At 38.2% G+C, this 23,247-nt stretch overlaps 1 protein-coding gene across 1 annotated transcript; it reads right to left on the reverse strand.

Moving 5' to 3' along the window:
• Nucleotides 1-12,475: 12,475 nt before the first annotated feature.
• On the reverse strand, nt 12,476-13,357 carry LOC110694271. Its single transcript, XM_021871451.1, has one exon. The coding sequence runs from the start codon at nt 13,355-13,357 to the stop codon at nt 12,476-12,478; it is 882 nt and encodes a 293-aa protein (XP_021727143.1).
• Nucleotides 13,358-23,247: the final 9,890 nt, after the last annotated feature.

Genomic DNA, 23,247 nt, shown 5'->3' on the forward strand with positions numbered 1-23,247 from the left:
TTCTCTCTATCTATTTTACGAGGGTTGAGAACCCTAAGGATCAACCAAACATTTTATCTATCGTATTTACAGGACGATACTAGTTGTAATTTACGAAATTTATCTCTTTTGATTAGCTTTGCGTATCACAACAATATGCGAAGCACATCTATTATGTTGCATAACTTGCATTCCCGAGTTAGTTAGCTTCATTAGGCATCAATATGATAATCACTTGGTAGATGCAAAAATTGGTTATCTAAAAAATTTCACAGCACTAGGCCTTAATAATATGTGAGCTGCATTAGTGCATTACTTCAACATGCTAAATCATTACTCCGTAATACTTTGTTATAATCTTAAGAGTATACTAGTAATTTGATTTAATTTGCGTAGTAACGTATACTTCCTCCGTTCTATTAATATTGCAACAAGGATGAAATTACGCATCCCAAAACACATTTTGTATGCTAACAAAGGCCAACTAGTATTGGCCCATGTGAAATTTAGTACAAATTTAGAGTCAATTTTTTGTACGATAACAAAGGCCAACTATATTTTGGGGAGCTACGGCTGATGGTATCTACACTACCAAGTCTGGGTATCTTGTTGGAAGATTGAGCCATGTGAGGGTCTGGAATTCTCTGTTTGGTGGGGAAACCTCTGAGATATGGAAGATTGTGTGGGGGTTGAAAGGACCACCTAAACTTCGTAATTTTTTTGTGGAGAGCTTGCTCTGGTTCCCTTGCTACTTTTGGTAGACTCCATCAGAGACACATTCGAAGTGATGGGCTGTGCAAAATATGTTGCTGCGAGGAGGAGAGCATTATTCATGCCATTTTTCTTTGTTCGAAGGTTAGGGGAATTTGGGAGTTATCTCCCTTTGCTGGTTTGTTGGTGGATACTCCGTCTGTTTCCTTTAAGGAGAGACTGTTCTGGTTTCATTCGAAGGTTATTCATGATGATTTTTTGCTCTTTGTGTCGCTGGCATGGGCTGCTTGAGCTTACAGGAACTCTATCGTGTTTGAGGAGCCGTGGCAGAACGGAGAGGTTGGTGTGTTGGGTTTTGTCAAGCTTTTTCATGATTATTCTGGACATATGAAGGCAGTGTCTTGTGTGATGGGTCGTGCTGGTGGTGTCTCTAGAAGTTCTTGGGTCCTTCCTGCTGCGGGTGTGGCTCGTATTATTTTAGATGCTGCTGTGTTCGATGGGCGGGGTGTTGGGTTGGCTGCTGTTATTAGGGACTGGCGTGGTGCGATTCTTGCTATGATTGTGCGTAGATTGCAGGCTCAGATGCAGGTTTCTATGGCTGAAGCATTGGCTTCCAGATTGGGGGTGTCTGTAGCTAGGAGATTGGGCTTTGATAGGGTGGAGCTTGAATGTGATGCGTCTACTGTTGTTAACGCCATCAACAACAATCGTAGTGGTCGTGCCTCTATAGATCTGATTTTTTAGGACATTGCTGTGTTGAGTAGGGAGTTCTCGTTTTTCTCGTGTAATCATGTTAAAAGAGGGGGGAACTGTGTAGCTCATATGGCTGCCAGGTTGATGAGCAAGTGTTTGTAATTGACTTTCCGCAGGGCCTTGTTGCCTTGGCGGAGTTTGATCTCGTTTAATTAATTCTAATCCTGCTCTTTTGAGCTTCTTTTAAAAAAAATAAAATAAAAATCTTGACACCATAATTATTAAAACTCAAAAGCTACATCAAAATCAAGTTAATTGGTTTTAAATTTAGGGATGATGTTAAATTTTATGGTTAAGTCTTATCATATGATAAAGTACAATTGTTTCTCCTTGATAAATAGAAAATTTTACGGTTTTCTTTTGAAAAATGAATATCAAAAGATATGAGGTGCTTTGTGATTGTTTCTCCTTGATAAAATATTCACACAAGCATTTCTTGTATATTTATTTCTTGATAAATGATTGTGCATAGTATAGGATTTGTCATTTGTCTTTTTTTTACACAAAAAAGGAAATAAAATTGTCGTTGCTAAATAATGTTAGAAAATTTTTTATTAGGATTATATTAGGTGCACACACTTTAAATTTAGGCCTTATTCTTTTGAGCTGTTCTGCTGAAATCTGATCTGCTCTACAGTGTTGGAAGCTCTGCTCTGCTATGCTAACCCCTATGTTAACCCCTACTCTGCCCAAAAGCTCAAAAGAACAAGACCTTAGTGAATGTTGTAAAATAACAAGCTTATTTGAATAACTCCAACGATGTAGTAGTAGTTGGCTAGTTGGGAAAAAGAAGTATGATGATGATGAAATACTACAAGTTCAAATGCGAGTATCCTTGGCTTGTAGCACAACTAACCATATAGGCTCACATAGTAGAGCATATAATGACGTAATGGCTCATTACTTTCATTAATCGAAGGTCTTTTACGTACACTCAGCTCGATCTACCTATGTAGGCTTAGGGATGGCACCGGGTCGGACTCGTAGCGGATTATGCTAAATCCGACTCCGACCCGACAGGAAGTCGGATGTTAAATCCAACTCCAACTCTGACTTCGACATCCGACTCCGACTTCAATATCCGACCTCCGACTCTGACTTTGAGCTTTTTTTTCATTATTCAATATACTTTGAGATATTGGGTTATTTGGGCCTTTACAACCCACACCCAATGCCACCATGATCCACACAAAAATCCACTATCTATTGGAGTCGGAGTCGGATAATCCGTTAAAGTCGGACATTTGTCGGAGTCGAATTTTTTTCTCGGATTTTTTGTAGGATCCGACTCCGACCCTCCTCCGACTCGGAGTCGGACTATTTTAACGGAGCCGAACTCGGATTACTTTTTTCTCGGACTTGGAGCGGATATTTTACCTCGGATCGGGGCGGAGTAGGGTCGGATCCGGACTAGATTGTCATCCCTATGTAGGCTATGTATGGTACATGTACTTTAATTCAGCACCTGACATCTGTTAGCTTATTAGTTCTTGTACTATAGAATTCCCAAATTCTAACCTGTTTAATTTCTAATTTTGCTGACGAATGGTAATTTAACTACCATACAATGAATGGACCTCACCTAAGCAGCACGAAAACTTTTGAAACTTGCGGTTCTTGCATTTTTGATACCTCAACGTTTCCATGCTAATAAAGATTAATTAGTGTTCCTGCTGAATTCTGCTTCCGTCAGTGTCCGAGGGCTGGTAATGGTTTACTGTCCAATTGCACACCTACACAGCCAATACAGATTAGCTAGCCGGGGGTTATCCAGGAATAACCACTCCGATGCTAAAGTCATTACCTTTGTGAGAAGAAAGAGAAAGAAAAGAGAGAAAGGGTTTTTAGAGAGAGAGATTCTACCTTTAAAATGGGGATTTGCTTGGGTATTTATAGAAACACAACCAAGCAGGTGCCACCTATACAGATAGGTGGCACACCGACCTTATAGGCAGCAGGTGCCTACGTGGCCCCAAGCAACTCTCCACGTGCCAGAGAGACATGCTATGTGACGAGAAGCAGCTCTCCACGTGGCATAGAGTAATGCCGGTAAGGACCATGGTTTATTCGCCGATTAATGAGGGCTTAAACTGCACAACACTCTTTTACCGGCTTATCAAGGATGCTACCGGCTTATCAAGGTTGCTACTGATATATCCCGTATAACTAGCCCCCCAAGTGAGGATGTTAGTAAAACTAACGTGCTCACTTGTGATGGAACCTTGTGATGTTTTGCATAAGAGACAATAAGAAAATAATGAGAAAATATTCGATTTTCCCCCCAAGTGAGTGAATTTCCGATAGGCTTTGCTCAGTTAAAAGTTGAAAAAATATACGATTTGCCCCCCAAGTAAGCGAATTGCTGATAGGCTTTGCTCAGTTTAAAGTTGAAAAAATCTACGATTTGCCCCCCAAGTGAGCGAATTGCCGATAGGCTTTGCGCAGTTTAAAACGAAAACCGGAAATAGGAGTGAATACGTTTTCACCCTCATTTGAAATTTTTCCCCAGGATTTGGCGGGAAAATGTAATAAAGTAAGGGGCACGTGTCAGTCATCGAAGTAGGGTGTTTTGAAAAGGCGTTTTATTACATCCGTTGGATTGCATGCAGTAAATGTCACATCAACCGCTTCACTTGGACAATATAAATAACAAATTTCAAACTTTTAACCCCTTCATCTGTCTTTGCGAAAAAAATTTCGAAAAATTTCCATTTCATTTCGCTTGTAGTTCGCACATATTTCTGCGATTCAGAAGTCGATTTCTCGAAGGTTTGTGCAGTTGTTTTTAGACCAGCTTCTATAAACGAAGGACATTTAATTCCGGTGTTACGCCTTCAAGAGTTGAGTTCAAAAGAGGTAACAAACCCTAACTTTCTTTTCGATTTCTCACTGGTTTGTGGTTAAGTAGTTTTTGCGTTTTATTTCATTATATGTAAATGTCTGGTTCTGGAATGCATGCGAATACGGGTAAAGCCAATGAGGCTGAACCCTTTACACCCTTATCTTCAATGGAAGAAAGAGAAGCTTATTACCGTCATAAGTTTCTGGCTGATGCCGAGAAGGCTTTGCGTCCTACCAACCCCGATATCCCAGAGGACACAGAGATTGCTGACGTTAAGCCTATTAGCGTTCGTTATCATTTGAGATCAAACTTGGATTTGTTTAATCAATACGGCACTAATATTGACAGGATGCCGAGAACGAAACACACCAGTTACCAACCTGAGGTTGGTGAGAGCAGTAGACGCTCTGGTGAGGAATAAGATGTTGATCCTGGGCATGAAGCTTCGGATATTAGAGAAGAATATATCCGGTCAGTTGAGGATAGCCTGGAACGGCAAGGAAGTGGGGGTGAAAGCATCGGTAATGAAGGCAATGAAGAGGAATCGTAAGGGCTTGGGGAAGGTGAAGATAATGAAGAAGAGGATGAAGAGACCGACGAGGAAATTCGGGCCGACTTCAATCTTGCTGCTCAAATCGCAGAAGAAGAGCGTCTCGACGAGGAATACAATTCAGATCAAGATGATCCGAAATACCTAGAACCCCAAGAAATCCCTAGCGGTTATGAGATAACTAAGTCTGTTGTGGATCCGGTATGATTGCAGACAGCCACCGAGAAAGACTATTGCCAACATGGTAAACGCTTCTATCGTCTACCTGACGGCTATAAACTCAGATTACCAAACGAAGGTCAAACCGCTTTGGACTGTCCTCCCGGCCACATTGTTGTCTACGCAAAATATTTCGAATTAGGTTTACGGTTTCCACTCCATCACTATATTGAAAAAATATTCAGGGCTTGGAATGTATCCATTGCACAGTTAACGCCACCAACCATCCGGAATATAGTCTCTCTTGTCTGGGTTATGATATTCATGGACTTTCCCCTTACCTTGAACTTATTTCGGAGGTTGCACTGGATAAAGAGAGATAGCCAGTCACCCGGATGGTGGTCCCATTTTACTGCTCCCGGGAAATGCACTGTGTGGCCAAAATTGACCAGTTGCAAGAACTGGAAGAAAGAATTTTATTTTATGAGTGTTCCCGATGATTTTACCGTCCGTAGGACATTTTATCACCCACACAATATGTTCGAGACCATACGGTCGAGAGCGTTAGGAAAGTTGGAGAAAAAAGCTTTTAAGTGGTTTAACTGTACATATGTTAGTGCCGGTAAGAAGAATAAAGTTGTTCCGGGGGTGTGGTTGCCCCATTGTAATTATATACTGGGCAACGCCCCTTTATCTCATGTCGGTCTCTGCCATACCGATGAATTTGGTATGGAAGGTTTATAAATTATACTTCCTCCGTTTTCTTTTACTTGCAACACAGCCTTGTGGCACGTGTTTTGAGGTCGGGTTTATGTAATGTAAACGTACAAATTTTTTATTGTAATTTTTACAAATGATACTTAACCCTATTCTAATTTTCGTGTAAAAATTATATTGATAAAATCGCTCGTTTACCCTCACTAATCATCTCCTAAAACTGCGTGCTTAAAAGGTGTGTTGCAAGTAAAAGAAAACGAAGGAAGTATACATTTACTTATATTTATCTTTACTGTATTTATGCTTTGCATTTGAAATTAGTTTTGATAAGTGTTTTGTCTACTTATTCTCTTACCTGGTTGCGTGTGTTTTACTTATGTCTCTTTTTTTTTTTCGTCTATGTTTAACTTTGTAATGTTGGCATATTGATGTTTATTATCGGGTGATTTTACCACCAAGTATTGACAAACTCGATTACAGTCGACTAGGGTTGTATCCTGACGGGAGAGTGAAGCAACAGTGTCCCGATCGGCCAAAAAAGTCATACGACACCCTTCCCGTCTTCGCCACCAGAGCCTCAAAAAGAAAAAGACCGAGACAACAAGACATGGCTCCTACCGAACGTGTCGTCAAACCCCGTACCCTAGCAGTGAAAAGGGGTGGCGGCAATGCCTCCAAGAGAACGTCTGAGTCCTCCTACCGAGAGCAGCAAAAGCAGCAGAAAAAGCGGGATGGCGAATCTGCACATCTCTGTCAGGAGGAACAAGTATCATGGCCGGAAGGGGTTGTTGAACGAGACCGAGACCACATCCTGCGAAAAAGCTGACGGTCACTTTAAGGGATCCCACTGGTCCTAGGGTCGGCAGCGGGGTCAGCACCGACCAAGTGGCCAACCTTAACAAGCCTCCGAGCAAGGAGAGGCAAACGGTCATCTCGACGCGCTCTGGCGGCCCCAGCAAAAATGCTTTCGTCCCGGCTCTTGTCGGTGACTTCATTGAGATTCCGCATGTCAGAATCCCGGAAGAAGTTGCTGACGAGTTGGCTGTACCCTTTGGTGTTGTCGGTGATCCATGGCATCCCCGGATCAATGTTAATCGTGGCGAGTCTGTTCTCTGCGACGATCCTAGCACTGGCGAGAGCATGGGCTGGAGGGTGCTAAAGGACTTGGCGACGCCAGCCGACAGGCCTGCCAACCTTGTTGCTGCTCCTTGCGGCCAGCTGATGAACAACATGCTCCGGGTAAGACAACCAAAATCCATGTTTTTTTATTACGTTTCTTACCTGTATGCATTGTCAGAAATATTATTTTATTATTATTATTTTTAAATTTTATTAACGGCAAAATTTATATTATCACCAGACCGTCAACTCTGCTGTTGAGGTGGTACACATGTACTAGCATTATCAGCGCGCCGCTGATAAAGCCGAGACGAAGCTGAAGAAGGCTGATGACGCTTGTAAGGCCGTCATCAAGGAGCGCGACAAGGTTAAGGTTGACATGAAAACCTTGAAAAGGCAAGTGTCTGACCTAAACAAAAAGCTTCAGGACCAGGAGCAGTTGCAGAAGAAGGTAGCCAGCCTTGAGCAGAGTCTGAAGGATGAGAGAGAGGCTAAGGCGACGCTGGCCGATAAAGTGGAGAAAATGGAGTGTGATAAGCCTGGAGTCAGGCGCTGAGCCGTTAATCGGTTCCTGCAGACCGATCTTTACGCCAACTTGCTGGTTGACCGGTATACTGAAGGTTGGGTCTCTGCTCACCGTTGTGTGTGCAAAGCTGAAGGGTGGGACTCGGCAAAATGGCAGGCTGTCGAGAAGGCTTTTAACGAGGAAATGAACCACTCTCCTACCAGCTATGAATCTGAATATTTTGACGAGCCTCCACCGCACCCTGTAATAACGAACTTGGACCCATGTGAACTACCGGCCGTGGAGTTTGACGACGCTCTTATTAGTAGTCCTGTTACCACTCATGCTGGTAAAGATGGATCTGCCGGTCCTTCTAGCAATGAAGCTGACAAGGAGCCCGGTAAGGCGGCTGAGAAAGTAGCAGAGTCCAAGAAAGACTAGTGGTGTAGGCGGTCAGGCGATGGCTATCGGTCTTTGGGTCATTTATGTAATAATTATTGTATCTGTTTTAAAAACAATATCTTTGCTGTCAGATTAACTATTTATGCTTTTATCATACGACACTTACTTTCTTACTGTCGTTATTTATGCATCACTGTAATCTTTACGTTATCGTGCGCTTTATTTTGCTTTGTTTGTTAAATCTCAAATTTTTATTTGATGGTTTTATACCTTATATTGCATTCTCGGTATTTTAGGATTATCCATTTCCCATACTCCCCGAGATTTTCGGCAAAATTTTTCAAAATAAATTATGTGGAAAAGCTCTGTAATACTGATATTCACTATCAGATATAAAGTATACCGAGATTACATATCCAACCTTTATCAGGCCAAGCAAAGGCAGTGGATCAGACCGTTCTTTCAACTTGCCTTGAGGTCCATTTTCATTTCATTTCTATTCTCTTACCCTCACTTGAACGACTGAATCAGCTAGCTAGGCTGTGATCAGATCGTATCGAAAGTAGGTAGAGTGATTTGTATTTCACGAGTACTAAAACAAATTACAATGCTTGTAAGTACGATTTCATCTAGATTTATAATACACAAAATAAAAACACATTAAACTTTACTTGAAATATTTCTTTAGCACACTAGCTAGCATTCCAAATATTCTTCAGGGGCACCCCTTCTAGGGTCATTAGCCGATAAGACCCTTGCCGTAAGGTTTCGTATATTTGATAAGGCCCCTCTCAGGTGGCAGTAAACTTTCCTTCTGCGTTTCCTCTGCCGGTTGCGGCCGTTCTACGCAAAACTAAGTCTCCGTCTTCCATGGTTCGATAATTGACGCGCCGATTGTAAGCATGACTCATCCGGTTTTTATATGCAACAGATTTGATGGCAGCCGCCAGCCTTACTTCCGGTAGAAAGTCCAATTGCTGTCGAAGTAGCAAATCATTTTGACTTTCACAGAAATGTTATACGCGGAATGTAGGTAGTCCCACCTCTGCCGGAACCACTGCTTCCGAGCCGAAAGAAAGGTTAAAAGGTGATTCCCCCGTAGTCTCTCTTGTTGTCGTGCGATTTGCCCACAAAATCTCAGGTATCAGATATGCCCACAAGCCTTTGGCGCCTTCCACTTTTTTCTTGACTGCCCCTAGTATCTGCTTGTTAGCGGCCTCGGCTTGGCCGTTTGATTGCGGGTGATACACCGCCGCGTACGTAAACTTCACTTTATATATGCTGAGAAAGTTTTTTACCGGGCTGCAGTCAAATTGTGAGCCGTGATCAAACACCATTGCAGTCGGCAACCCGAACCGTGTAAAGATGCTCTTCCAGATGAATTTTTTCACCTCATTTGCTGTAATCTTTGCTACCGGTTCCACTTCTATCCACTTGGTGAAGTAGTCTATCCCTACAATAAAAAACTTACGGCCACCCGTTGTTGACGTGAACGGCCCGATAATGTCCATACCCCATTGAGCAAACGGGATTAGGTTAAGAATAGGTGTTAAATAATTTGGGGGTTGATTAATTACCGGCCCATACTTCTGGCATTTATCACATTTTTTAATGTACTCCATGGTGTCTACGTTCATTGTCGGCCAATAGTAGCCCCGTTTCATTGCCTCCAAGGACATTGACTGACCCCCCGCATGATTGCCGCAATCACCCTCGTGTATTTCTTCTATTAGCCTTGCCGATTCATACGCTGTTATACACCTTCGCAATGGTAGCGAAAACCCCCGTTTATACAATGTGCCCCGAAACATAATAAACCAGACGCTGTCTTTCTTGATCTTTCTTGCCTCCATCTTATCGGTGGGCAGGATGTTGTGTACTTTGTAAGCTAAGATTTCGTCATACCATTCTCGACCTTCACTTATACAATGTATATCCTTAGGGAGCTGTTCATCAATACTCTTTTCTTTCAAAATTTCTACCATTACCGTCCTCTCTAAATCATTAAAGCTTGAACTTGCAAGTTTAGCCAACGCGTCTTCCTGCGTGTTCATTGCTCGAGGAACCAATTTAATTTCGAAATATTCCAGATTGGATGTTATACTCTTGAGTTTTGCCAGATATGCCGTCATGGTCGGCTCTCGAGTTTCGTAAGTGCCATTGAACTGTTTTGCCACCAGTTGCGAGTCAGTTGTCATCTCAATACGCTTTGCTTCCGCAGATATGCATAGCTGTATTCCTGCCAAGGCTGCTTCATACTCTGCCTCATTATTCGAGGCCTTGAATTTGAACTTGACAGCATACTCGAACACATCTCCCTGGGGAGAGATCATAATTACTCCAGCCCCTGAGCCGGTTGAAGCAGATGAGCCGTCAACTGATACCTTCCATGTGCCGATACCCTCCTCTTCTTCATAATAAGATGTTTCTACAATGAAGTCAGACAAGGCTTGGGCTTTGATTGATACCCTTGGTTTATACGTAATAACGTATTCAGACAATTCAATCGCCCATTTAAGCAGGCGGCCAGATGTTTCCATCTTCTGAAAAGACTTCTCTAACGGCTGATTCGTCAGAATATCAATTGCATGTGCATCAAAGTAAGGCCGCAACTTTCGCGCAGCCACAACTACTGTGTATGCGATTTTCTCCACTAACGGATACCGTCTCTCGGCAGCATTTAAGACGTGGTTCACAAAGTAAATTGGCAGTTGGGTTTTTTGTCGTTCTACTATGAGCACTGCTGCTACCGTCTTTGCTGACGCTGAGATATACAGCTGTAATATTTCTCCTTGTTCCGGCCTTGCGACAGTGGGTAAGGACCTCAAGTGATTCTTCACGGCCTGTAACGCCTTGGATTGTTCCTTCCCCCATACAAACAGTTTGTTCTGGCTTAAGATCACGAAGAACGGTAAGGCTTTGTCAGCTGACTTGCTGATAAATCTCGTCAATGCAGCCATTCGACCAGTGAGCTTTTGTACATCTTTTATACACTTTGGTTCTGGTAAACTAAGAATTTCCTCGATCTTATCGGGGTTAGCATCTATCCCCCTTTCGCTTACCATGAACCCGAGAAACTTTCCTGACCGAACGCCGAACACACACTTCTCCGGATTCAACTTCATCCGGTAGCGCCGAAGAGTTTCAAAAGTTTCTCTCAAATCGGCGACGTGATCTGTAACCAAACGGCTTTTCACAATTGAATCATCCACATACACTTCTACATTCCTTCCTTTCTGGTTCGCGAATACCTTGTCGACCAGCTTCTGATACGTGGCCCCTGCATTTCTTAACCCAAACGGCATAGCCCTATAACAGAAAACCCCGGCGTCGGTGATGAATGCTGCCTTGGTTCGACCTGGCTCATATAAGCTGACCTGATGATATCCGGAGAAAGCGTCCATGAAACTCAATAGCGCGTGACCGGAAGTGGAATCTACAAGTCTGTCTATCCTCAGCAAGGGATAGAAATCTTTCGGGAAAGCTCTGTTCAAGTCCATAAAATCCACGCATATTCTCCACTTCCCTGACGGTTTCTTAACCATAACCACATTTGCTAGCCATTCGGGATATGTGCAGGGTTCAATAAACCCTGCCGCTAGCAACTTGTTTACTTCTGACTGAATAACATCTATTTTTTCTGTTGAGAAGTTCCTTTCTTCTGTCGGACAGGTCTTGCTCTCCTGTCGACATTTAACTTATGTACTATGACGTCAGGATGTATTCCAGGCATCTCATCTGCCGAGAAAGCAAACACGTTAGCGCTTTCTCGTAACAATTCTACCAAATGGCAGCGCGTGTCGACATCCATATCGGATCCAACGCGCACTACCCTTCCGGGGACCCCAGGCTGCAACTCGATCTTTACGGTCTCGCCTCCTGGGGAGGGACGTGGCGCAGTTACCGGCCGAGTGTCGAAATTTTCCATGGCCAAATCGTGTGTAGAGGGAACTCGTTCTCGCTTAGATGGTGTCTGTTCGCAAGTATGTTTCCGGCTTGATTGTTTTAGTGCTGAAACGTAACACTCTCTTGCCATAGTTTGACTCCCCCGTACGCGCTTTGTCGTTCCAACGTTGGACACATATACCATCATTAAATGGTATGTCGAGACTACAACTTGCATGTCATGAATTAAAGGCCTACCGACAATAGCGTTGTAGGCGGATGGCACATCAATCACCAAAAACTCCGCCATAACATCTCTTACTGCCGGACCTTCTCCCATTCTAACCTGAAGAGCTATACTACCCTCCGGTCTTACCGTTGACCCGTTGAAACCTATCACGGGATAAGACACCGGCATTAAGTATTTTCGGCCAATTCTCATGACATCAAAAGCTCCAGCAAATAGGATATTGGCGGAGCTTCCACCATCAACGAGTGCCCGCTTGATATCTTCTCCATTAACCGTCAATACCAGTACCAACGGATCATCATGAGGGAAGACTATTCCCTTAGCATCTGCCTCCGAAAAGGATATTGTTTGCATGGGGGAAGGTCGAGGTCGTTCCTCCACGCTCAGCGCGTTCACTAAGTGCCGGCATTCCGACAAACTTTTCTTCGCTCCGCTTACGGAACCCCCGTATACTGGTCCGCCGGTAATGACGTCTATTGTAATTTTGCGCCCTGTCGGGATGCTTCCCTGTCTAGATGCTTCCGCATGATTTTGTCTATAGATGTCATCTTGCATTGATGAATCTCCCTGCTTTTGGTACTCGGTTTGCCTGGGTTGTGTACTTTATTTCCGGCTGGGACATGCCTGAGTTCGATACTGGGACATCCGCCCTTTTCTTATAAGATCTTTAATGTTCTCTTTCAATTGAACACACTCTTCCGTGTAATGACCAACGTCTCTATGAAACATGCAGTATTTCTTTACATCTCGGCCATTTGTTATCATTGGTGCCGGCCGACTCCAGTCTTCCTTATTCTGATTGACCGAGTAAATTGCCGCTCTCGGGGTATTTAACTGCGTATAACTGTTGTAAAGTCCCAGGCCTCTTGCCGGCCTTCCAGATCTCTGTTGGTTTTGCGGCTGCAACCTGTTTACCCCGCCCATCTGGGTGCTTGGGCTATTATCGTTCTGCCTTCTGGAGGACTCTGCTGATGATATTTGACGACTTGTTTTTAGCAACTCCTCACTCTTTATGTACTCGTGAGCTTTGGCAAATGCTACCCCTAAATTGGGGAAGGACTTTCGCGACATGTATTTTTTAAAGTCATTGCCGCCCAAACCATTCATCAAGGCCATCACGACAATTTCTTGCTGTAACTTGGGTATGGTATTAGCCTCGTTATTGAAGCACCTTATGAAGTCCCTAAGCGACTCCTCCTTCCGTTGCTGAACGGCCATGAGCTCGCTAGATGTCCTTTGTCTTGCGCTGTTAATTATATATTGGCCCGTGAATAACTCCACCAAGGTCTCGAAGCAATCAATAGACCCTGGTTCTAAATTGGAGAACCAATCCGAGGCTGCTCCAGTCAGGGTTGTAGGAAAAACCGTACACCACACAGCATCGGTGTCGGTATAGAGCAACATGTGGCTCTCAAAAGCTGCCACGTACCGCTTGGGGTCCCCTTTTCCGTCGTATGTACAGGATGGCATTTTCATTTTCTCCATCTGTTGATCAAGTACCCCTTGCGTGAATGGGGATATCCTTGGCCTGGTGATTGCTCTGGCGACCCGCCTTTCCAACCCACTGCTAACCTAATGCCGGTAAGAACCTGAATCCCCTATCCGAGTGCCGCGTGTGATTTGACGTTAAGCCGGTATGGTCTCTCGGTCTTGGGTCCTTGAAGGGGGTTGTTGCCCTGCCTGATTGAACTGACTCTCAAGGTTCACAATTAATGGCTTTGCCGGTACATCACCATGTACTTCACCCGCCGTCAGCTCGGCTTCCTTCCTTTTCTTGGACATCGCCCGCATAACCCTAGCCGTTATTTCCAATTCCTCCGGGGTAAACCCTTCCAAAGGATCAGGGGTCACCGCTCTATTTCGGTCATGCGTTATCGGTATGTTTGTTGTGTTGCTGTGAAGGAGATAAGTTTCATCTTCGACCACGATCTCCAGTATGTTGTTAACGGTTTTACTCGCATTAGCATTAAGGATATTGCTATCATATTGTCAGTTTTCAATTTCCGGTATCGGTACTGTAGCTTCTTTACCTCCTTCCATGACTGCTAAAGGTTCCTTTGGACGATAGAAGTTATTACTACCCCCTCCTTCTAGCGCCAATTGTTCCTGCTGAATTCTGCTTCCGTGAGTGTCCGAGGGCTGGTAATGGTTTACCGTCCAATTGCACACCTACACAGCCAATACAGATTAGCTAGCCCGGGGGTTATCCGGAAATAACCACTCCGATGCTAAAGTCAGTACCTTTGTGAGAAGAAAGAGAAAGAAAAGAGAGAATGAAGAGAGAGAAAGTGTTTTTAGAGAGAGAGATTCTACCTTTGAAATGGGGATTTGCTTGGGTATTTATAGAAACACAACCAAGCAGGTGCCACCTATACAGATAGGTGGCACACTGACCTTATAGGCAGCAGGTGCCTACGTGGCCCCAAGCAACTCTCCACGTGCCAGAGAGACATGCTACGTGACGAGAAGCAGCTCTCCACGTGGCATAGAGTAATGCCGGTAAGGACCATGGTTTATTCGCCGATTAATGAGGGCTTAAACTGCACAACACTCTTTTACCGGCTTATCAAGGTTGCTACCAATATATCCCGTGCAATTAGATATGGTTGGGACTTGAGACGTTCTCATTTTCGAAACTTTTCTTCAAATTAAGATAGGATGGTCTGATCGTGATAAATAATTTACATATTTAGAGTGATCTTTAAAGGTTAATGATACCTATATTTGTCTTTTTTTTTTAATCACATTAGACTGTAGAGTATATATATGTTAATTTATTTATAGGACAAATTTTCCAAATCAGTCAATTAACCAATCATCTAATTCACTGTGTAAGATACTTGTGTTATTGTGTATATACCTAATACCTTAACAAGGATATCTTGTGATTTGTCTAATTAATTAAATAAAAATCCAAGTATGAACAAAATTCTCTTTGTGGAATTGTGGTTATGTAGATTAATTCCTCTTTCCAGTAACAAAATCATCTTGTTTGAAACAAATATAATCAATAACTCGATCATAATAGTAATAGAATTAAGACACTATCAATAATATCCAACTTGTAACACTCACATACACAATTTACTTTGACAAAAAAGGTATAAATAAGGCCCCGTTCTCTTCACCTTAATTTTGCTGAACTGAAATTATTTTAACTGAACTGAAATTAGTTTTGCTGAACTTAAATTATTTTTACTGAACTTAAATTAATTTTACTGAACCGAAATTGTTTTTACTGATTTTCTATTATAATTCTTCTTTAATAAAACTGAATTTTGCTGAACTTAACTTATTTTTAATGAACTGAAATTATTTTTACTAAACTGAAATTAAATTTACTGAACTAAACTTATTTTTACTGAACTGAAATTATTTTTACTTAATATTATTTTTTTAAGGTGAAGAGAACAGGGCCTAACACAATGATTTTCTCAAATAATCTTCTAACCAATTTTAAATTACAAACTAAGAAATTAGAAATTAAGGTGATATGTATTCAATTAGAAGTGGTATATATATCATGATTTATGAAACACTAAGACCCACCACAACTTCAAACCATTGATTTGGGTTAATTGTACTATTAGACTCTCTCTAATGGTGAGACTTGGGTGAGTTTTTTTAAGAGAGAGGGTATTTTTTGCAAATGATACCAATAAATTGGTATCTAAATTTAGCAATCCTAAAAGAAAGTTGCTAAGTTTAAATACTCAATTTTGAGTCTCATTTGACAACAGTGTGGACCCTTATCCAATATTATAATATGTTTTGTATTTTATTTACGTTTAATTTTATATATTTTTTTTTCTAAAAAAAACTTAAAATATGATTTGGTGGACAATAATTGAAAGTGACATTAGTACACTTTAGAAAGTCTCACCATGGAAAATTAAATTTCACATGAGTTGCTAAATTGAGAAGTGAGTTGGGTATCACTATTGGAGGTAAAAAACAACTCATTTTGTATTTCAATACTCAAAGTTGAGTCTCACCATTGGAGATGGTCTTACGGTAAACTAATGTTTTTTTTTTATTCAATAAGACTATTGCAAAATTGATTTAGATTCACGAGGGTTAGTCATTCAAACTTATTGCCACCATACTAAGGATTTTACATCTGAAATATTGAATGAACACAATGTCTTATATGTGGCTAACCACACCATGTGGCCAGCCACTATAAGCCCAATTCTCGCGGCCCAATTTGCTATTATAACGGAGCCCGTTATTTTCATCCCGTTTTCTTATAATTCCGTTATTTTTTAAAAAAATAATTAAATACAAAAATACAAATTGGAAACCGCCTGAACTTCCCTCCTTCTCTATTAACTTCTTTTTTTTCTTCTTCTTTCGTTGCTCTCTTTCTCTCTCATCAAATTTCATTTGTAATTTAAATTTTATCTGCATTTTATTAGTCTCTTTCTCTCTCTTTAAATTTGCTCTGCAATTTCTCTGTCCTCCATTGTTGCATTATGGTGAAGATTAAGGTTGTTCATCGTGGCGGCAAAAAAGGATCGACAACTTGTGAAGGTCTTGAATGTTCGTTTATTTTTGTTTTAGTTTCTTTTTTGTTGTTAATATTTTCTTGTTTTCCCGACGTTTTTGTTATATTTGTTTCAAATTTGTTGTGATTTTGTTTGTTTCAGTAGTTTTATACTTCAATTTGATTATTAACCCTAATTTTTACTTTTCGTTGAGTAATTTTATTGTTCAATTTCATGATCTAACCCTAAATTTTATTTTTCCTCTTTTACTTGTTTAATTATGTGTTTGATAATGTTCATTGCTGTTTATTGTCATTTTTGCTGTAATTTGTACTATAATTGTGAACTTTGAACATTGCATGTGTTATTATTGTTTAATTTCATCTTCTATTTGATTTTTTAGACCCTGATTTTTACTTTTTTCCTTTTTCTTGCTGAATTAAGTTCTTGATGATGATTTTTTTTTATTTTTTTTCATTGCATTTGTTATTCTGGTTTTTTCTTATGAATATTTACCTTTTTTTGTTCTACTTGTCTTATATATGAAATTTAAAGAGATTATTTATTCAGCGCCTGTTCTGTTATTTATTAGTTGTCTAGGTGTTACTTTTGTGTTACATATTGGTTACATTTTAAGTTATTGAGAAATTTTCTGTTTAAAAGTCTAATTCATGTGTTTTATAGTTTACTGTTTTGTGGTTACTTATAAATTATATAATAGTTACTTATAATTTACATAAAATTTACTTTGTGCGTTACTTATATGTTTCATATGAATTACTTATAAGTTTTATAGGGATTACTTATAAGTTTCATAGTGGTTACTTATTTGTTACATAGGACTTACTTATATATTTAAACTTTTTTTAATTTTAAGTGGTTATTGCTTGATAAGGTTTATGTTTATTGTGTAATAGAATTACTTATTGCATTGTAGGTGTTACTTATTTAATAATAGAGTTACTTATTGCATTATAGGTGTTACTGTTGTGTTATATATTTGTTATCTTTTAAGTTGTTGACAAATTTTCAATGTATCAGTATTTTTCATGTGTTTTATATAGTTTATTATTTTGTGGTTAATTAATCACATAATAGTTACTTATAAATGTCATAGGTATTACTTATTGCATTATAGGTGTTACTGTTGTGTTATATATTTGTTATCTTTTAAGTTGTTGACAAATTTTCAATGTATCAGTATTTTTCATGTGTTTTATATAGTTTATTATTTTGTGGTTACTTAATCACATAATAGTTACTTATAAATTTCATAGGTATTACTTTTTGAGTTGCTGAGTATTACTGTGTTTTTTTTTTTTTTGTTAATAGTTGAAAATTAAAAGGTTACTTATATGTTTTATAGGGATTACTTAAAATTTTTACAGGGGTTACTTATATGTATCATAGGGGTTACTTATAAGTTAAATAGGGGTTACTTATAAGTTTTATTGAGGTTACTTATATGTTTAATAGGATTTGTATACTTTTATATTAGTTTGTATTTATTAAATTTTTGTGTTTCATTTTTAATTTTACTAAGTAATGTGTATATGTTTAATAGATATTGGAAGTCAAGGAGTTGATCAATTTGAGGGAAGGATCCCTATGGATAGTTCTTCTGGTGTTTTAGAAGAAGAAACAGGTGCTTCAAAGTTGTCATCTGCTCCTGCTGAAAAAGATTTTGTTCCTGTTACAGAAGATTCAGAAAAGGAAGCTTCAAATAAAGACATTCATGATGAAAATGATAAAAATAGTACTAATGGAGACCAAGGGCATATCAAATATGTTTGGACATACCCTATATCTTCAGTTTTTCCTGAAGCTTCTAAGATTAATCCCAGTAAAAATGAGTTAGTTCGATTGAATACTATTGGAGGAGGGCCTTCTGTAGTTCAATCTGACGAAGAAGAAGATGTGAAACCAAATAAAAGGAGAAGGAAGATGATTATGGATGATGATGAAGAGGATGTCAAGCCGGTTCCTTCTAGAAGGCCTATAAGATCTTCAAAAGCTCGTTCGGAACTTGATGAAGTTGTGAATGTCGAAGATGATGGGTACTTGTTCTTATTTTCTTAACTGATATTTTTTATAATTTTAATACTCATTATATTAATAATAATTTTAAGTCATATTGTTAAAAATAATAGGATTTACTCATTAGCATTAGAATGATTACTTATTTGTATGGTAGTGGTTACTTATAAAGTTTAAAGGGGTTACCTATTACGTATTACTCTTAAGTGTTATACAGTTTACTTATTATTGTTATAGGTGTTACTTTTAATATAATTTGTATTACTTGTTTCTGTATCCTGTGTTTACTTGTTGTTATATATTGTGGTTACTTTATACTATAACCCGTGTTTACTTTTTATTTTATCTTGTCTGTTTACTTTATAAGTCATTTAAAGGTTACTTATATGTTACATATTGGTTACTTTTACAGTTGTTGATTAATATTTCTTGTTTTCTAAGATGATGTTGTTACTTTTCATGTTTAATTTCTGTATTTTTTATTCTTTTATATGTTTTATTTCTGTTTCTTTATTATTATTCCCTTTTTACAGGAATTATTTATATTTTTTGTTGTGTTTTTGTAGGGATGAACTTGAAGTACATGTTAGGTGTTTACTAAAGGTCTTGTTGATTTAATGGGTGAGTTGACAACTAAACAATTGCAAGCTGTTGAGGATATTGGTTTTGGAAGTCTATCGCAGATTCGGATGAGTGAATATCCAAAAGATATGATTAGATGGCTGTGTAGGTGTTTTGTTCCTAGCAGTCGTATGTTTGTTATGCCATCGGGTGAGATGTTTAAGCTAACTGCTTGTGATGTACATGATGTGTTTGAGATTCCAATTGGACCATTACGTGTTCCAGTTTCAAAGAAAAATTGTGATAATGAGTTGAAGAATTCTTGGAAGAATTTGTATGGAGGTAAAAAGCGTGAAGTTACTGTTCCTTTGTTACACGCTGTAATGAAAAATGATGAGGGTATGTTAGAGGGCAATGATGAATTCAAAAAATGTTTTGTCATGTATGCAATGGTAACTCTTTTTACGCCAACGACCAATAGGACTGCTGATTTGAAGTTGGTTTTGGCTTTGAATGATGTTAGTAAGATTCGACAATATAATTGGTGCCAATTTGTTTTGGATGATTTGGCTGATAAATTATCTGGTTATTCCTCAACACAGAAATATGTAGTTAGTTGTGTGTTGTTTCTACAAATATGTTACTTTCATAGGTTGCAATTTAGGGGAAACATTATGCCTTCTACTGTGCCTTTGATTAAACACTGGTCAGATGAAGATGTAAAGAATAGGTTGAGTCAGGAAGCTGGAGTGTATGGTAATGCACATGTTGACAAAGTAACATATCCTGTTACTAAGTTGTTGAACAAGGGTTCTAGTTCGGTGTCCAGCCTACTACTTCTGATGTGCATCCCTCTACTGTTCAAGAAACTTCCACTTCTGCTGCAGCTGCTAATATTTCTGTCACTGGTTTTCCTCGGGTTGTGACTTTTGATCTTCCTGAAGGTCTTAAGTCAAATGAAGAAATTCATCATACATCTAAGAATGTGATTACAATTTTCTTAAAGTTCTATTTACTTTATAGCAATTACTTTATATACTCATAAGGGTTATTTAGTAGAGGTTATAAGGGTTATTTCTTAAGTGTTATACAGATTACTTATAAGTGTTTGAAGTGTTACTTATTAAGTTTATATGTGTTACTTAATATTAAAATATCAATTACTTAATTGTGTGAGAGGGGTTACTTAATAGTATATTATCAATTACTTAATATTGTAAGAGGTGTTACTTAATAGTATTCAATGGATTACTTAATGGTATATTACCAATTACTTCATAGTTTGAGAGGGGTTACTTATTAAAGGTTGTAGGTGTTATTCCTTTACTGTATAAGTGTTCCAGGTGTATTATGTAGGTATTACTTTATATTAAAAAGTTAAAATACTTATCAGTTTTTCCTATGTTTACTTGTTGTTATATATTGGTGTTATTTATTCTTTTATGTTGGTGTTACATATTTTATATAGGGATTACATAATATTAAAAAGTGGTGTTACTTGTTTGTTTTCCTGTGGTTACTTTTTTATTTATTTGAAGTTACTTGGTAGTTTATTTGTGGTTACTTCTTGTTATATGCTGGAGTTATATATTTTTTTCCTTAGTTTTTTCATTTTTTTTTCCAGGATGTTGAGGAGAATTATCTATTGATGAATAGAGACATGAAACTTCTAACATATCAATTTGAGAAGTATGTGAATTTCATAAAGAATCAATCTGAAGCTGTGAAGTTGGATTCAAAACTTCCAGAAAAAGAACGGTGTCCTGTGTTGTCACAGTTGGATCCAATATTCAATGATTCAAAGTTTTGGAATCAAATTGATAGGATCACTGAACATGCACTTGCAATGAAGAAATTGCAAGAAGAAATGCCTTCATTTGAGCTTTTTTCTTACACAAATCCTGATTTGGAAACACCTATATCACCATTGCGTGTTAGTAAGGAAATTTTCACTGAACTTGTTTCTCAAAAAGTACCTGATATAAGTGAAGGTTTGGGTGTTGTTGATCCTGATTTAGTTGTTCGGGAAGTGTTGAATTCAACTAATCAACAAGAGAATGATGATAATGTTTATGAGGTTATTGAAATTGAAAATGAACATGACAATGTTGCTGGTGGTCCTACTGTTTCATTTACTGCTCCTGCATCTTCCTTGGCACAAGCTCCCGCTATTGGTAAGCCTTCTTTGGCATCTGGTGGTGATGTTCTTGAAATTGCACCCGGTGTTTCTCAGCCTTCCTTGGCACCTAATGTTTCTCAGCCTTCTTTGGCACCTACTGTTTCTTTTCCTTTCTCAGCACCTGTACCTTCGATTTCTGCCGATGGTGTTCGTGAGGTTTCACGTACTGTTTCGCTGCCTTCCTCAGCACCTTTCTTCGCACCTGTAAGTTCGCTTTCTGCCGGTGGTGTTCGTGAGGTTGCACCTACTGCTTCTGCGCCTGTAGGTGTTGTTTCAAAGGATAAACCTGAAAACCAAGAAGTAAGTTCTTCTAGCAAACCGAAGGGGAGGTTGAGGAAAGCTCCTACTCAGAAGGAACCTACAACCAAAGCTCCTGAGGAAGGTGCTAGGAAGAAGGCAAGAAAACCAAGGAAGGAAGTGATTACTGCTAGTATTACTGGTCACACACCAGAGGAATCATTAGAGATATTGAAACAGATTCATGCTGGTGATGATGGTGAGGAGTCTTCTGATAATAGTGGATCTTCTAGTAGTTTTGCAGAGCATTTAATTTGTAATATTTACTCTGGTACTGCTGGAGGTTATAAATTACAGTTATTATCAAGGTTTTTAAGGGTTAAGAACCCAAAAGTTAAGAAGATGAAGAGTATTAGACTTGCTGTTGCTGATTATTGTTTTGCTGAAAACTATGATGGTGTTGACAATATGTAAGTGCTTTATTGCTCTTTGATTTATTATTTATTATAAGTTACTAATAAGAGTTATATGTTTTACTTATTAAAGTTTATATGGTTTACTTATAATTATTTTTAGGATTACTTATACAGCTTATTTTTGTTATTCATTAAAGTTTAAGTTGTTACTTTATAAGGCTTATACAGATTACTTATAAGAATAATAAGGATTACTTATAATTGTTATAGGTGTTACTTATTAAGTTTTATATGTGTTACTTAATATAAAAATATCAGTTACTTAATTGTTGTTAAGGGATTACTCAAACATATTCAATGGATTACTTAATACCAATTAGTTTATGGTTTACTTTATGATACTATAGAAACTACTTAATAGTATAATAGGGGTTACTTATAAGAGTTTATTGTTTACTTATAAAGTTTAAAGGAATTACTTATAAAGTTTAAGGGATTACTTATAAAGTTTAAAGGGGATACTTATAAACTTTAAAGTTGATATTTATTAGTTAGAGTTTAAGGGTTTACTTATAAAGTTTAAAGGGATTACTTACAAAGTTAAAAGTGGTTACTTATTAACTTAAAAGTGGTTACTTCTTAATTAGATTTTAAAGGTTTACTTTAAAAGTTTAAAGAGAATTTTTTATAAAGTTTAGGGGATTACTTATTTAATTTAAAGGGGATATTTATAAACTTTAAAGTTTTTACTTATTAGTTTGAGAAGGATTATTTAATAAATGATGTAGGTGTTACTCTTAAGTTTAATACAGATACTTATTAGTGTTATAGGTTGTTACTTTTTAAGTATTATAAACATTACTTATAAGTGTTATAGGTGTTACTTATTAAATTTTTGTCTGTTACTTAATATAAAAATATCAGTTTCTTCATTGTTGTTAAGTGATTACTTAAAGATATTCAATGCATTACTTAATACCAGTTATTTTATGGATTACTTATTCATACTATAGTAATTACTCATGTAAGCCTATTTGTTACTAATTCTATTTTTTTGAAACAGGGAAAATTTAGTTTTTTTTTCTGAATTTTATAATCTGCCTCGTGAAGAACTGATGTCATTGGTTGGTGAAGAGTTTATTTCAAGCCGTGTTATGGACTGTTTTTTTATTTTGCTGAATTACTTGGAGGTGCAAAGAAATGATGATGGTATCAAGGTTTATTTTGGTGGAGAATTTTTGGTAATTGACTTATGATCTTTGTTTATTTTATGTTATTTAATATTTATTTTTCTTATTTCAATTGTTTTATTTTGTTAGTATCCTTTATTGCGTTTTATATATACTGGAGAAGGAAGTGCTGATGAATTAGAAGTTTTTGGGGCTTGGGATCATTGGCTTCAATCTGTTCAAACAATGGAGTTTCTAGATGCTTTGCTGGTAATTATCATTGGCTTGA

Source organism: Chenopodium quinoa, unplaced genomic scaffold (assembly GCF_001683475.1).
Source record: "Chenopodium quinoa cultivar QQ74 unplaced genomic scaffold, ASM168347v1, whole genome shotgun sequence".
Taxonomy (NCBI): domain Eukaryota; kingdom Viridiplantae; phylum Streptophyta; class Magnoliopsida; order Caryophyllales; family Amaranthaceae; genus Chenopodium; species Chenopodium quinoa.

Coding starts and splice junctions, on each gene's coding strand:
- LOC110694271 (XM_021871451.1), bottom strand. CDS start 13,357: ATGGAGAAAATGAAAATGCCATCCTGTACATACGACGGAAAAGGGGAC.